Genomic DNA, 17213 nt, shown 5'->3' with positions numbered 1-17213 from the left:
ACATACATTAAAGGTCCAGTGTGTTACATTTAGGAGGGTTTATTGGCCAAAACTATGTTTGTATGAATGTGTTATTTATTAAAAATTGGAAATCATTCGGTTTTCGTAGCCTCAGAATAAGCCCTTTATGTGTGTGTTAGATGAGGGTCTTGCTTTATAGATGCTGCCATCTTGCGCCAGCGTGTTTGTACAGCGGGGGGGGGGGGGGAGCTTACTCCACAAACAAAGAAGAACCTCTTTTCTGGAATGCAAAGGACACCTCTGCTCCCCCATTCCCGTTCCCAAGCAAGTCAGGAAACTACGGTGGCCTTTGCATACCACAAAAGAGGTTGTTCTTCTTGTCCATTTGCTGGCGGAAGATGGCAACCTCCATAAAGCAAGGTCTAAAGTACATATTAAAGGATAATTTAAAAGTTTTAATTTAAATTTATACAAAAACATGTTACATACTGGACCTTTAATGTATCCAGCAGCAGCTAATGTTTCTGAAAACTTCCGACATTAAATTATGATTTTTGGGAACAACAAAGCTTGAAATAAGTAAAGTAAGCAAAACACGGCAGTTAAATTTGAAGAACAGAAATTCCCTCTGTTCTTCTTCTTTCCCTCAGAATAATCAGGTGACATGAGTGGTGGATCAAACGTGGATTTTTGCGATGTGATCGCTAAATGCCAAATATTCTCCCCGTAAGTCAAAAATGCTCAAAACATCAGTCCTTGTCGATTTAACCAACTGTATTGGTTGTTGTTGCATGAGGCTCTGAAACAAAGGGCGATATTGTGTTCAAAATGGTTCTGTACTGCATTCCTCCACTTTACAGCCTCTGGAGGCGTTAAAGCACCTTAAATGTGCCCTTGTGATGGTGCACAATCGCAAACACTGTCATCCCACTGATATTACTTCACTATACTGGTACTATACTCTTAGTACTTTTCATGTAATCTGTCAAATTATTATAAATATTATTATTTTTTAATATATTTTGACTCTGTTATGGATAAAAATGTAAATTTCTCTGCATGGGGCTTGTTAATGTTTCCCTCTTTGCTGCTGAACTGTTAATTTGTTGATTAGCGACTCCACTTTGGCACATTTTTTCAGAATGTAGGTGTTGCTGAAGGGTTCAGGAAAGATACATTTCTCCAGCGTACGTATAGAATGACAATAATTGCCCACATTAGAATATGTGCCCAACAACTGCAACAGCCATTAAAGCCATTTTCCTGTACTTTAAGTATCCCAGGACGGTGTTTTTTCCCCCTTTGGCACAATTGTCATATTGTTACAAGCAAGAAGATCGTGATTGGACAGAACCTGAATCTGAATCTGACCGTCACCCTCACCATGAACGTTCATGCAGCCGTTGTCACCTGTCAGCCATTCAAGTGCAATCAACGGTTCAATGCTTCCACCCTTAAGCTTTCTCCAGTCTGAAGAAAAGGGGCCACGTTAGGCAGATGTTTGATTGTAATGTTAAGGACATGGATTCAGGTAGCCGATACTGATGTTGCCTTAAATGGTGCACTTGGTCTATTCAGTCTTTCATTTATCCGACAGTGTACGTCCGACCACAAAATTGAGCAAATGAAAATTCACTCCGCTGTTGTTGTTTTTTTGAGGTCGCTCGTTGGGTTTCTGTGGCCTCCTTTAAATGATTTATTCCATTATTCAGGGGAACGTTATTTATCCGTATCTGTCCAAATTGTGGCTCTTCACTCTGGGCTTGTCTTTACAAACTCCAGTCTTCATTATCTCCCGTGAATGGTCTGTCCGGTAAAGCACTGGCCTGTGCAGAAAGACTGATGGATGAGGTTTTTACTCTAAATTCTATATTTCGTTTTTTTTTTTGGAAACAACCAAGGCTCTCCTCCTTGTGCACAATGCACATGGCTTCTCAGGACGCTTGTGGTTTTCTAAGAATGATGTTCGGTTTTACGTGGTGATGACATCACCCCCACCCCCGATCCTCAGTGTTGCCATGGCTGTAGAAAAGCAGGTTTAAGTGGCCAGAACACAGACTATTTCAGTGTCTGAGAACCTGCCTTTTTTTTTTCTCCTCCCCAATGAAAACACTCAAAATTTTTTGGTCAGAAAACAAATTCAACATCTGCCCCATGTCGGAGGAAAAGCCTCAGGGTCAGGATCAGGCCCCACAGAACCCCACTGTGCTTGTGTGTGTGTGTGTGTGTGTGTGTGTGTGTGTTGTGGGTGCACGGATACCTGTGTGCTCGTGTGCGCAAGGGTGTGTATGTGTGAACACGGATAAGTGTGTGTGAGTGTAGATGAAAGTGTGTGTGTGTGTGTGTGTGCGCTCCCGCCAGCCTCTAATGGGGATCATGTGTGGAGTCAGCAGCACAGACACACAAAAACATGCTAACCCCCACCCCCATGCACGGTCCGCATTAAAACACATGTGCACACACACACACACACACACACACACACACACACACACACACAAACCGGTGCTTTACCTCCCCTAGGAGTTGTTCTTAACTCGCTGACTGAGGCACGCTCTGTGTGTGTGTGTGTGTGTGTGTGTGTGTGTGTGTGTATATGTATGTGTGTTTATAGGTGTGTGTGTGCGTGTGTGTGCGTGTGCGTGCGTGGCAGAACGCACTCTATTTCAGAGGGATTGGGGGTTGGTGGTGGGGTGAAAGGCGAAGGGGGAGGGGAGGAAACGAGAGGAAGGGGGGGTAAAGAGAGAGAAAGGAGAAAGATATGGGCAGTGAGCACGGGCAAAAGGAGAGAGGAGGTGTTTGTGTGTGTGTGTGTGTGTGTGGATGTACGTACGTGTGTGTAGGAGCTGGGAAAGAAAAGGAGTGAGAAGAGAGGAGGGAGAGAACGCAGAGGATCGTCAGGGAGGATAGAGTGAATGGCTGAGAAAGAAAGAAAGGAAGGAAAAAAAGAGAGAGAAAGAGGTTGAGGGGCCCAGTGCAGGGGAGAAAGGAGGCCCTGTAGTTATGGTCGAGGGGTGAGACAGTCAACAACACGTGTATCCAAACCTTCATACAGAATTCTTCATCTTGGACACAGAGCCAGATCAGTGCAGCACACAAACCTGCTCCGCGCTGCTCGGCTCACGTTTTCAGCCTCAGACATTACATTTTCTGTCCATGCTCTGAAGGTCTGAATGTTTCCTGGTGACCTCCAGAAGACTCGGCGTTGCTCTCGCTTCAACTGACGGAGAGCCGAGTACGCTGGGAAAGATCAGGCGCTTTGGTCAGTGACTTACAGTACACGTCCTCAAGTGGGAAAACTGTGGTGTTCCCCCCCAAAAATAAAGGTCTAATGAGTGTAAATTAAATTCCAAGTAATGATGAAACAGGTCTGCAAACAGCTTTGTATTCTGCGTGTCCTTCTGTCTTTGTCAAACATTTACCTCCATTACCCACAAAACAAGATCTGGCAGTTTAGTCAAAAATTTGGGTTTGTTCAAGGTTGCCAGGTCTGCTGTTTGAGTTAGATCTCTTTTGCATACATGACAAAGACCAAGACAGTGAGGGTCCCTTTAATCATTTAAACATGCAGCTCTGGAAATTGTAAACAGATCCAGTTTGAGTTATTTTTGCAGATTCAGCCGTCTACGAGTTAAACAGATAGCTGGGATTATTCAGTTATTCACAGCCTTTTAATAGTAAACAGTTTTTTTGCGTTTCTGTAGCTATACAGTGTATTGTTTTATTGTATTGTTGCCCTCTTTCAGGTCATACACCTTATGTCGTCTGTTAACGTTAGGGCTCATCTGTGTCCAGTAAATGCAAATGACGTAAACAGTAACTTTATGTCATTCAGGCAGGAAAGAAAAAGAAAAAAGGCAAAAAAAAGAGATTGTAGTTATTGCACCAGTGAACGCAGCCACAGAGCTATATTTTATTTATGATAATACACTGTGTCTAATCAAACAGGGCCATTTTAGGTCCTTGGTTAAATAACTCTGCAAACTACTGGCACACTAAACATTTATGCTTTTTTGTGCTTTCTTTACAATACATTTGGTAACGATAGCAAAGCTGTTGGGCTTTTTAAGATTTAGACTTTTGGTTTTATAGACTACTTTTAGGGAGCTGGCTTTGTTGCTCTTGTGTTTTAAATGGCCACTGGGCCGGTGTCATGGCACAGACCATGCAACACTGGGTGCATTATGCTTATAGCACTGAGCTACTAGCGAACGAACAAACACACAAACTAGTGACTTGTAAAGCAGTTATTTTCGATGTACCGAATCATTAGAATCAGTTCATTAAAAAGATTAGTACTTCCTGCGTGACCGGAGCAGAGACTAATATACGACTGAACGGGTTGTGTTTCGGCCGGCTTTCAGCAGTACTGTCGCTAAATACACCAGACTCCTCCGTTTAATATTGAGATTTAAGACATTTTCCCTTTGCTAAATGTCTTTTTCACTAAAGGTACCAAATAAAGCACCAGGTACTATTGCTAAGAGTTAAGTCAAGCTAGTACTGTACAATAGAAAAGAGCCATTCGTAGATATGGAATAAAAGATTAATAAATTATTAGCTTTCAGGCTAAGTGTAAAAATGGACACCTTTAGCCGACGCTCTTCTGTTTTGGTTTTCACCAGCTGAGGAATATAGTTTTTAGCTGATGAATGTAGTACTTTGCATAGTTAGCTAGCTGCTAGTTAGCTAGCTGCTAACATTAACAGGTTCCACTTCCACTTTTATTCATCCAAATGTATCAAAGATAATGGTGCGTCTTAAAAAAACAACCACAGACTAAAGACATTAAATTATCTGAGAAAACTGTAACGACTCAGGTTCAAATTAGCCAGGCTTTGTCACAGTTAGCCGCCATTTCACAACACACAGTCATGAGTGTCCATTTCCAGCTTCTGCACAGACACTAATGTTATTCCCTTCAAAATATGGTCTGTATTATATACCATCTATATATGTAGCACTTTTCTAGTCTTGAGTGGTCATGAATACTCAAGACAGTTTTGCCATTCACCCATTCACACGCTGCCAGCACCAGCAAGGACACATCGACATGTAGATTAGCGGAGCCGGGAATCAAACCCACAACCTTCAGGTTGAAAGACAGCTCGCTCTACCACTGAGTCACTATCGCCCGCACGATGTCTGGAATTGTGAAAGCCAGTGTAAACAACACTAAAGAGAAAGGTATCGGCTTACCTGTGCAAGCAGTCACCAATGTTGAAATATGGTTGTGAGTGAAAGCTGAAGACTATACTCTGTTTTTTTTTGTTCGCAGTATATAGATGTTCGCAGAAGAAATTAAAACATGTCAGCGCACTTCCATGGTGGCATTTTTTTTTGTATTATTAAACATCGTAAAAAGGGACTTGGAATGGAAAAGCCATCAGAGAAAAGTGTGCAGACCACACCGTTCTAAATCTCAGAAGGTGACAGAAAAACAGCGTCTGAAATGACTCTGCTAGTTGAAAGAGCAGAACATCTGTAGACTGTCTGCGCAGCCAATTATACCACCACACACTCGTGCTTGTGTCTCTGATGAACAAAAAAGAGAGAGAGAGAGAGAGAAGAAAAAGGTCTTGTAACTGTTCAAACATTTCTGAGAGAGGACACAATCTGGATTCAATTTGACATCCAAGTCAACATATGTTCCTGTCGCAGGCTCTCAGGTCAAATGTAAATAAAGCACTTTATGTTATGAATTCTTCACACAAAAGCAAACGAAGAAAAGGGATAAATGGGTGACTTGTGTCTTTTGTCGTGCGTTGAATGTGTGTTGTTGCCATGTGAAGGTGAAAGACTTATATATTTTTTGTATTTTTTAATAAATTTGTGTTCTCGCTCGACGTTTGATAAATCTCCGACTTTGCTTTACAGGTAGATTTTCACGTAAAATCACCCTATTATTCTATTATGTTGGCAAAGCTTCTCCGTCTCGAGTTTTGCGCTTGCGTTACTTGCAGAAAATGAGCTGTTTTCAAACCCTGACAGCGACGACTGTACAAGAGGACGCATACGTAGGCATGAGACAAAAGCCCGGAGGGACAGGAAATAAAAGAAAACGCGTCGAATAAGAGAGGCTAAAAAAACGCTTTCTATCTGCTGTTAATTCAGAGCAGCAGGGCACTGGATGTGCATGTTAGCAACTTAACTCCTCTTTTATGAGGCAGGAGCATGTGATCGGAGTTTCTCCATGTTGATTTTACAGCATGCGGTTGTCACAATATGCGGAAAATGTTTCTTTATTTCAAAGGAGCCGTTCCATGTTTTTTGGTTATGAAAGTATATTTTAAGTGCTTTATTGTGCCCTTTTTTTTTTCTTTCTTTTTTTGACTAAAAACTGTATTGTACTTTCAGTGTCCACCGTGTGTCTAAGTGTATGAAACCAGATTCCTCTGAAAATACTCCAGGATTATTGATTAAATGAGCAAGGCCAGAGCCATGAATACACAACATGAAAACATGTCACACAAAGCCTCTCCCTCTCTCTCTCTCTCTCTCTCTCCCTAATTCTGATTTCTGATTGTCTTCCTTGTTTTTCATTGAATCTGATGACCAAAGATGGAGATGAAAATTGGCCTTTAAAAACCTTGTCGCCTTGCAAATTCAAACTAATTCCTCAAAATTTCATTCTCAACAACTAGATGACCTACTGAGCGTGTTTTTGACACGTCTTAACGCCACGGTGTGAAAAACTGCATGTTGCCGCTCAATATCCCTCACCTCAGTTTACATTTTTCTGAAAATATGAGCGTCTCAACGAGGAGCATTAGACGACATGCTGTGATTTCCCAACTTGTCCACTCTTATCTCCTAGATTCAGCTACAACTTACATGTTTGGCTGCAGGATCAGTTGTGCTTACTCTTGCAAACAATGCAGGACAATCTTCCAGGACAGGGGAAAGGACAGTGTCCTTGGGCTTTACGCTGATAGGCTTGTGCAACATACAGCAGCCTATGGTTCGCACTCTTGCCTTTGCAGCAAAGAAGACCCTCCATGCATGTTCTCCCCGTGTGCATGTGTGTGGGTTTTCTCCGGGGTTCTCTGGTTTCCTCCCACAGTCCAAAAACATGCCGATTTGGGGATTAGGCACAATGAACACTCTAAATTGACCATAGGTGTGAGAGTGGATGGTTGTTTGTCTCTATATGTGTCCCTGTCATGATAGATAGATAGATAGATAGATACTTCTGTCCTGACATTTTCTTCTCTTTTAAAAAGTTAAATTCTGTAAAGAGGCAGTTATAGATGTATAAACTTCACCGCAGCTGCACTGGGAGACGCACGTTTCTCATGCTCTCTGCTTCAGTCACTCGTGCCGAAATATTTGAACGTTGCAACAGCAAATTGCTTTTGTTGACGTCGTTGTAATCGGTTGTTTCAGTGCCATTGCCAGGCAGTAAACATGAATGCTACTACTGTATGTTAATACGTGTCACTGTCAAGCCCCGGGAGCTTGTGTCTGACTCTAAGTCCACAGTCCTGCCCTGTCAGAAATAGGCCGACTGGGTAAGAAAATGTTTCATAAGCTTAGACTGACCTCTTTCCTCTGTTTCTCCCTCTCCACCACTCCCTCCCCACACACACACACACACACACACACTCTCCCTCCATGTCTCTCATTCTCTCGGTGTCACTCTCCACCTCTCACACTAACATCAAAACAGTTGATGCACAAATAGTCGCCCATCAAACACGCTCATGAACTCGCACGTGTGTTATGCCGTCACCTGAAATGTCTATACTTTTTTTTTTCTTTTCGCTTCACTGCACCAACTTCTTCCACAACTTCTTCCACAAACTCCCTCTTTCTTTATTTTTAATCTCTAGCAAAAAAAAGAGAGAAAAGTCTCCGTTCGCATTAATATTTCCTGCAGTGTGTTTTGTGATCGTTCCGTGTGCTGCCGCCGAAGTGACTCAAGGCGCACATGTGTGTGTGTGTGTCACAAGGCGCATTTGTACATGTGATTGTACGCATGTGAGTGTGCAGGTGTGTGTGTGTGCTTTTGCACAAAAATGTGTGTGTGTGTGTGTGTGTGTGAGAGAGAGAGTGAGAGAGAGAGCATGTAATTGCATGCATGTGTCTACGTGTTTGTCTCTGTCTACCATTTGACTGCCATCTGAATCTGTGGCACGTACAGCAGAGCTAAGAAACAGCAGATAGACAGTCAGGAGGGATGCAGCGGGAGGGGGGGGGGAGTGTACGTGTGTGTGTGTGTATGTGTGTGTGTGCGGGGGGGGGGGAGAAGGAGTAAAGAAGTAGAGAACAAGTGAGTATAGGAGAAGGAGGGAGGAGAGATGAGGACAGAGAGCAGTGGAGAAGAGGTGTGCAGAGAGACGGGGGGAGCATGAGAGAGAGTGAGAGAAATAGTGATACAGAAAGAGAGAGAGTGAGACAGGCTCAGAGGAGGAGGAGGGGTGGAGGTGGGGGAGCATCAGCATACAGAGGCAGTCTGTGGTCTTCCAAGCAGCAGCAGCAGAATCAGCAGCAGCAGCAGCAGTAAAAATAGGGGAGAGGAAAAACAACGATGGCTTGGAAGATTAAATTCCTGTTGGAAAAAGGAAGTGTAGGGTGAGGTGAAGGAGGCGATGGGTTGACTGGGGGCTGCCCAGGTGACTGTGCTTATGTTTGGTTGTCATTATTATTTTTATGATATAAATTCTATTCAAATTAGAGTATTTGGTGATGGAGATTGAAATGTGTGGCTAACCAGACAAGCTACTAGAATAGAGAGGTATTCAAAGACTCACTTCACCCAAATATGTAAGACAGTAAATAAATAAACACATTTTTTCATTTGCAATTTAGCAACACTGGGAGATGAGTGAAAGAAATATGCATCTAAATATCATATACCACTAGGATTACCACATTATTGTACCAGCATCTTCATATAGGTGTGTGAGTAGTACAGTGCAGTCCAGCTCGCTACAGTACGGTTTGGATCTGTTTGGAAGCTGCAAAACCCTTCTCAATGTCAGCTATGTAAATAGCACGATGTCATACCTGTGCGACAAAGTGTAGCCCCGCCAACAATTTCCCCGAAGAAGAAAAAACGAAAAAAAAGAAGAGAGAACATGACACAGTAAACAAAGAGAAACACTTGAGGACGCCCAGCGATTTGTGTTGTTTCTTTGTGGCATGTGGCTGTTTATCTCAAGAAGAAGACATGGGTTTCATGAGAAGGCTGCAGGCTGCACAGAAGAACACTGCCGTTCTTCTCTTCTGTCACACTTAAGTGATGGTTCTCTGTCAACCGCTCAACAGACTGCAGTGTTTCTAGCTCTGCCCTGTAGGAGTCGGACCACTGAACTCACCACCCCAAATTAACTGCAACTGTTCCGTTTTTCGGTGGCCTTCCCTTGGCGTACTAGAATAATGGTACAGTCCAGTATGGGTGGAGCTAGACCCACGACAGTCAGCTGATTGGCTGACAGAAAAGCGCCACTCCCTCGCTGCCCGCAGTCTATTCTCATAGAAAGTTTGACGTCTTGTTGAGACAAACGGAGCAGATAAAAACCGAGCTGCTGGATCTCCTCCTTTGTTGTCTGTTGTGTTCGATGGCGTTACGCAAGCCTGACCCAGGGCTTTACCTTCCCAAACTGTACTGTACCGTACCAAACTGAACTGTACCATGATGGAAAAATGGCTAAAAACTGGGAAGGTACGAAAACTTATTTTGCTGACACACCAAACTCTCTGCTCGTCCCTTCCGTTCCCAAATGCATTAAGGAACTACGGTGGCCGTCACATTCCTGAAAGGATGTTGCTCTTCTTCGTTTGCATCGTTAGCTATTGCTTCAAAATGCAAAACACTCCATAAGCCAAGGGCCTTTTCCCAGTGGACATAAAACATTGAGACAGAGTAACAAGTAAACAACCAGCCTCTACCATTCCATTTTTTTGGTACATTTCTCTCTGGGTACCAGAGTAAAATAGTCCAGTAGGATCAGGGTCGAGCTAGACCGGCTCCACCCATGACAGTCAGCTGATTGGGGCGACAGACAAGCATCACCACCTTACTTCCTTCTCTTCAGCGCCCGCAGTCTTTTCTCATACAAAGTTTGACGTCTTGTAGAGACGAACCGCCGCAGGGAGCAGGGAGCTGCTGAATGTCCTCCATTGTTGTCTGTTGTGACGCGTTCAGTGTCGTCGTTCATTGTCGTCACACCGGTACGACGTCACGCTCCGTATCTTGCTACAGCACACAACCGCATCTATTAAGTAAAGGTGCGGTCGGACGCAGGACTTTACCGTTCCAAACACAGCTTAACTGTTATTAACATAAACCATAAATTACACACTTCTTCAAACATACTTAGAGATTAAATGCTACACGCTGTTTTACTGGATCGTCCACAAACAAGTGCCAACAGTTTTATACCACAATGATACAACAAATTGCTGTAGTCACCTCAGGTGTAATAGGCTGGTGGCGGATTTGATCGTGTTCAGACGGAATGCTTCAGGTCTGTGGAGATTAATCCGTGTCATGGTTCTTCTCAGAAACGCTCCTCTGGATTGTGCCTGTGTTTAATCTCCTCCAACAGCCGATAACGGCACCGATATCACCTGTCGATACAAGCCTATACCTGAGTTACCGCTCCTCATCGCGTCATTCATCGGGAACTCTTCATCTTTCACTTATTTCTCCCCCCAGATCTCCAATCTCTCATCTTTTTGTCTTTGTGGTGCAGTCAAGCAGCTCTGGAACAAGTGCATCTTTTTAAAAAATGTTCCAATTTGCATCAGCCAGAGAGACTTTGCATGTATATTTGTATGTCGTGTCTCTGCGCGGCCAACTTTATTTGCATTGGCGTCACCTAGACATTCACAGCTACCGGAGGAAATTGTTTTGTTGTTAACCAGGTGAAGTACCAACTTTATCTCCCGCGCTTTGATTTATCTGGTGTTTTTTTGGGGTCCTGACCTCCGGCGTAAGACCCCGTGTTAACATTTTATACAGAAACATGTCTGTGCTTTCAGCTCTTCTGTTGCTTATCTGATTGAACCCTCCCTCATTACACTTTCAACTACTTTGATTGATTATTCCTGCGAAGATTTGCACCGGTTTACTATAATAATGATTTAGAATTTGAACCGACAGGACACAAAGCGAATATATCTTTATTCTGCCCCTCTATTAACCACATCAGCTCACAAAGGAAAAAGCCTGTTTTTTTACAAATGAATACTTAGGAAGAGAAGGAAGGAAGCAATTGCTAAGTGCTGGAATGGGTCCCACGTCTCTCTTAGAAGCCAATGAGCTCCGATACAGGAATTCAAACAAACCCACTGATTGGCACCGCAAAGGATGCCATTCAATTAGAAATGAACGTGTGAATGGAATACTTCTGAGAGCAATCTGGAGTGATGAAAAATACAGGTTTGGCACAAATATGTGTGCACACGCTTGTGTGTGTGTGTGTGTGTGTGCTGATAGGATAGGGGCTTCGTTATAAGGTAATTACAGCTTTACTATGTAAATAAGCCTGTCATAGAGGAGAGCGACACACCCACCTCTTTTTCAGACCCAATTAACCTAACTCCCCTGAAATTTACATACTTAACTATCTCCAGTGTGCACACACACACACACACACACACACACAAATCCATATTGCCTACTCACTTTATTAGACTGCAGATAAATCAATAAAAAGCACACGCACCAAACTTGCCAGTGTCGGACACCACAGGTAAGCGCCGTGCTGTGCATATGTGCGCGCTTTTGTGTTTATTCAGTCCCGGTTGAGCTGGTAGAACCTCGCCTATAGCCAGGTGATATCTGTATGCATGAGGCATCACCCCAGGCTAACTGGCTGCTGGAGCTGTGGTGAGCAGCATCTATCATCTCAGGCCGCTGATGAATGTCTGTCCTGAGTGGCTCCGCGGTGTGGTGAGGGGAGCACAAAATGACTCACGGTGGAAGGAGGGAGGAGGGAGGAGGGAGAGGCAAGGTGGAAGGAGGGGAGAGAGAAGGGCGCGCGGGATGGAAGAGGGAAAGAGTGATGAAGAGTGAGACTGGAAGCTGGAGAGAACGGCTGATAGAAGGAGTGAGAGTGGGAATATTTAGTGAGGCAGCGAAGAGAGAGAGAGAGAGAGAGAGAGAGAAGAACCCAGGAAAAAAAGTGGAGGAAGAGTGACGGTGCTGAAGGAGAAGCAGGAGTTTTGAGGGTGGAGAGGCAAGCAGGAGACAAGAGGACGAAAGACTGAAATGGTGGAGGAAGGGGATGGGGGGAGAGAGAGAGAGAGATGTAGAGATGAGGGATGTGGGTGCAGGAACAAGAACAGAGGAAGACGGTGGCAAGAAGGCAGAAAAGTGGGTCAGAGGAGAGAGAGAGAGAGCGACTATGTAGAAGAGAAGTAAGAAGAGAGTGATGAGGCAAGATGGAGAGAAAGATACCAGTGGGAAATGCAAGAGGAGGATGGAGATAGGACGGCACGGAGAGAGGGACGATAATGAAGTTTGCTGTGTGGAATTATAAGGCGCTGGATACCAAATAGTGAAGCAAATAATTAAGAAGGCACGATTTGTCATCTTTGAGGGCCAACTCGCATACATTTAAATGCAGACCGTGGTACACTCACAACTGAGTTCAGAACTCCAGAACTTCTCTATTCTTCTCTTTCCTTTCCATTTCTCCTCCCTCGTTTCCTAGAGTCGACGCGTACCAGGAGTTTAGAGCTCGGTACAGTACACGAGTCGAGCGGGAAAGCCACCGCAAAGAGAACGTGCGGGATAGCTGTGCCAAATGAAACTATTTGACGCTTACATCATTCCAAATACATTTGTGAAATTCAGCTTTACACGAGGCTGTGAGAGGTGACAGCGGCAGCCCCGTGGGATCTCAGCCGGGCTGTGATTGGATTAACAACGGCAGAGCACGGTTCAGTTTTGGGGGTTATATATTACTGACAGCTGTGGCTCAGGAGTAGAGCGGGGCGGCCACAAAACTGAAGAAAGGTCGATGTTTGGATCCGCAGCTTGTCTGCTTTGTGTGCTGAAGTGTCCTTGGGCAGGACGCTGAACCGCTGTGCGCGTGTAAAAGATATGTGAGAGAGAAAGCACTTTATGAATGTGCATGTGAAGTGGTGACAGAACTGAACTATGAAGCATGTTGAGTGGTCCTCAAGTCTAGAAAGGGGCTATAAAAAAATACTCACCAGTTACGTCAAATTATGTAATTACATAGAATGTACACTTGTGGCCCCTTAATTAAGTACACAGGACGTTTAATTAAGTGGCGGGAGGCGTGGTCTTCTGCTGCTGCAGCCCTTCTGTCTTGATGTTTTGGTCTCCTGTGACCTCTGGCATCAACAGAGCCCAGAGGTCAGAGGACCAGAGAACTGAACCCTGGAGATGCTCGTGTGGGGAAAATCCCAGTAGATCAGCGGTTTCTCAAATGCTCAAACCAAGTCTGTCTGACAACAACTCCAGAGCCACTGAAGTCACCTTTCTTCCATGTTCTGATGCTCGATTGGAACTTCAGCAGGTCGGTTTGACTATTGGCCCTTTTTCCACCTATGGTCCCAGCCCGCCTCGCCTCGCCTCGGCACGGCACGGTTTAGGTTGGTTTTCCACTGCAAAAATAGTACCTACTCAAAGCGGGGCGGAGTCATCACTGCACGGCTGCATGAAACTGCCGTGACTACGTTTCACCACGCGACACACACACACAAATGAGTGTCTAGTGACTTTCAGTTAAATTAATTAACCTTGGAACCTCTACCAGGTACTATGCTAGTGGAAACGCAACTTAACCATGCCGTGCTGAGGCGAGCCGAGCTGGTGGGAACACGTCATATGTAGACATCCCTAAATGCACTGAGTTACAGTCCTGTGGTTGGCTGATATTAACAAGCAGTTGAACGGTGTACCTAATAAAGTGGCTGCTGGCTTTTTTTCCAAATTAGCTTCTTGGGGAAAAAAAAAAACATTTATCATTGTCCTTCACATTTAAAACTTTTACAAAACTGACTTAAATTGCGATTAAAGGGGCTATATGTAACATATGGAGAATTCCATTTGTTCTATTCTTGCACCAGTGATGTCTCATCAGGAAATTGCCCTCATTTGTGTTTCCTTGTATTCTTTGTGTGTGTGCAGACATGTACATGTATGGATACTAGTGGACTTCCTCATACATCTCAAGCAGGTTTCCATGGTTACTGCCCACTCCGTCGTCGCCTCTGTGGTAAAAGAAGAGCATGTCACCAACTGGACTCGCTGGAGTGTTGGATGCGGTCAACGCAGAATCAAAATGGAGGTGAATTTGTGCGTGCGGGGTCGAGGTAGACCGATGTCGATGCAAAACCTGGCAGATGTGGAAAGTATATATATATATATATATATATATATATATATATATACATATATAAATATATGTATATGTATATATATATATATATATATATATATATATATATATATATAGACCACTTTTGTTGTCATTGAAGCCAGTGTTTTAATTAAACTTGTGTCCTTAATCGCCGATGTACTTTACCATAATCACATTAAGTGCATCCATGGGAACGTGGTGAGGACGGACGGACAAAACACCACCAACAACAGTTTATCAGCTCATCTGCATTTGATAGGAATCAAAAGAAACAGTAGCGAGGGAAGTGCACAGTGACAGTGTTTGCGTTCTCGCTCTGTGCAAAGAAGGAAGAGCCAGTGTTCCCAGGGATCATTGGGTTCTCGGATCGATACTAGTGCTATGATGAGACAGTGATAAAGTTTGTGGTCGAGAGCTTACAGGATGCGCGTGCCATCACGCTCTCGCTCTTTCTTACACTAAATCTGCAACGGAAAAATACTGTTTCAATCCTGAACTAGTAAATTTTTATTTTAAACTTTTGACTACAATTAATTTACGTTTTCCAGTCACAAACTCTTGAGGTTAATTAAAAGGTGACATTGGTTGTATGTAAAGATCAGTTGCTGAGACAATGTAGAAAAAGTTTGTCCCCTTTCATATTTTTTTTTTATTATGCTGCTAGCGCAGTGTGGATCTGCCGGAAAATGTCTGAAATGTAACTTAAATATTGAAAGAGTGACGTTAAAAATGACAATTCACATTGTCTCTCTCCGAGTGTGCAGTTAAGCCATTTTAAATAAATAAATAAATAAAAAATACAGACACATATTACCTACAATAGCATATGTGTGTATTATCCACATTTCTCTGTGTCTAACATATGTCAGTGTGGCCATTTCTCTTCCTCTTGTTCTTTAATACCGTGTCTGCTCGTCGTGAGGTGTTTGTATTCTCACGTAAGAGAAAAAAAAAAGAATTAAGCTTCACTATGAAACACACGGCCGTGTATTTTCTTCCTGTCTTCCTCTCTGTCTCTCTCCACTCTGTCTCACATCCACATAAACATGCACACAGACAGTCAGCTGTGCCCTTCCCACAGCAAGTAGCACGAAAAGAGAACACACTGCCTGTCCCTGCTTTACACACACACACAAACTCTGCAACTGCCCTCTACACACTCTTAAAGGGACATGACGCAGGCTTTACACGTCGTTACCGAGTGGCAACACGCCATACTGAACATAGAATCTTGATTAAAATGTTGTCTGACTCATTATTTATTCACAGCGTACAATATCGTAGGAAGACAGAGTGGAATTTATGAAAATAAATAAAAATAAATTAATAAGAGCCAATGTAAACTTTTAATTACTTGTTGTTACTTTGTTATGCTATGATTTTTTGATGGTTACTCTCGCGTTAATATGCTGATACCGATCTAAAAAGCTCATCTGGATCATTTTCATGCCATTTCAAAAGAAAACCTAGTCGAAAGGATGTCACCTAAGTCATAGTATTTACAGCGCTCCTAGCTCTCCAAACGTACGCGTGAAAAGAAGAGTTTCGGTGTAGAGTACGAATGAAAAAGACATAATTCACCATGTGAACCATGAAAAATGCTTTAAGTGCCTCATATTAGGACTAGGGTTGGATGCTGGACTTGGCACTTTTAATGGTACCATTAAAATTACATGAAGAGAGTAATGTGAACTCTGAGTTAAATAGTGCAGCACCAGTCTGGTCTTATTTGTCACAAATTAAACTACATTTTTGTCATTAAAGAGAGAGTAAGGTACTGAAAACAGGTACAGTTGGTACCAAATTCAAGGATCCACTTTTTGGTACTGGCTCTCATTAGAGCTCTAAGATAGACCACATCATGTTTGGATTTAACAAGTGGTCAGAACAATAGCTATGATTAGTCTTAACAATCTGGTGCTGTATATGAACACAAGTCCAAAGTTTAAGGCCTAAACTTCCAGGCCTTTAGAAGAGAACTTGAACTTGAGCGAAGTCGAGAAAAAAAAACAACTGAGACACTGTCTCTTTAAGAAGCCCCCACCGTCTGAGAACAGGGGGGGCGTGAGCAGAATCCAGGAACAGCGATTGAAAAAAAAAAAAGCTCCACCACTGGACGGTTTCAAGTTCCCCCCGGCTGAAACCCTGCCTGATTTGTGGGCAATGTTGGGGATGTAAAAAAAAAAAAAAAAAAAAAAGGAAACCGGAGCAAAGAGAGAGCGCAAGAGGGAGAGATAGGGAGACAACACTAACTGGGTAGCTATGGAGATAGTAGGTTTTCCTGGTAGCTTTCTTTGACAGGTGTCGAGTGGGATAAAATAAAAGTGCCAGAACAGCTTCCAAGATGTACGGCAAGGGCAAAGGAGCTGTGGTCCCCTCCGATAGCCAAGCGAGAGAAAAGTAAGTAAATGAATGCAGTCACAACACAAGAAGAGTGAGTGTGCTAGGTGGCTAAAGTTGCTAACTGGTGTGGAAGCAGCTCCAGCAGAGGTGCGCGTGCTCTGCCAGCTCTTTTTATTTATAGTTCTAAGTTGTACGCGTGTAAAAACAAATAAAGTGACCAGCATTCTGGCTGTGTTTGGCACTTTGGCGTGCACCGCTGCCTCCCTGCATCCCCCCCGAACAACTACACTACACAGGCATGGCTGCTAAGTTAGCAGCTAGCTACACTGGCCAGTTTCACTCTTGCCTTGTGTTATTTTTCCTTGTTTCTCTTTCATGCAACAACTAAAGTGGCAGCGTTAGCAGCTGAAGTTGCAGCACTTTTACGCCGTGGCCGCGCGTGTTTCTGCACAGTTGTGTGAGGGGAGCATTGGTGTAGATCCCACTCTCCCTCTGTGTTTCGGTCTTGTCGCCCCAGTGTTGGGGGAACAATGCATTCGGAGTGACGCTGCTATGCTGTGCATG

General features: G+C 43.6%; 1 protein-coding gene across 3 annotated transcripts in view; it reads left to right on the top strand.

Annotated features, from left to right (window-relative positions):
* The first annotated feature begins 16485 nt into the window (after nt 1–16485).
* Nucleotides 16486–17213, top strand: part of zgc:110158 (uncharacterized protein LOC553590 homolog) — a 41116-nt gene continuing 40388 nt past the window's right edge. For 2 of the 3 annotated variants that reach the window (XM_058614928.1, XM_058614927.1), the window contains exon 1: nt 16487–16706. In XM_058614928.1, the coding sequence (XP_058470911.1) occupies nt 16651–16706 (56 nt within the window). In that variant the 5' untranslated portion in view covers nt 16487–16650. Of the gene's footprint in view, nt 16707–17213 lie in introns of all 3 variants that reach the window. The other variant, XM_058614929.1, reaches the window with a different exon arrangement.

This window comes from Solea solea, chromosome 18 (assembly GCF_958295425.1).
Source record: "Solea solea chromosome 18, fSolSol10.1, whole genome shotgun sequence".
NCBI classification, from domain to species: domain Eukaryota; kingdom Metazoa; phylum Chordata; class Actinopteri; order Pleuronectiformes; family Soleidae; genus Solea; species Solea solea.
Note: the sequence above shows the minus strand (reverse complement) of the source record. Positions and strands in the feature narration are given on the sequence as shown.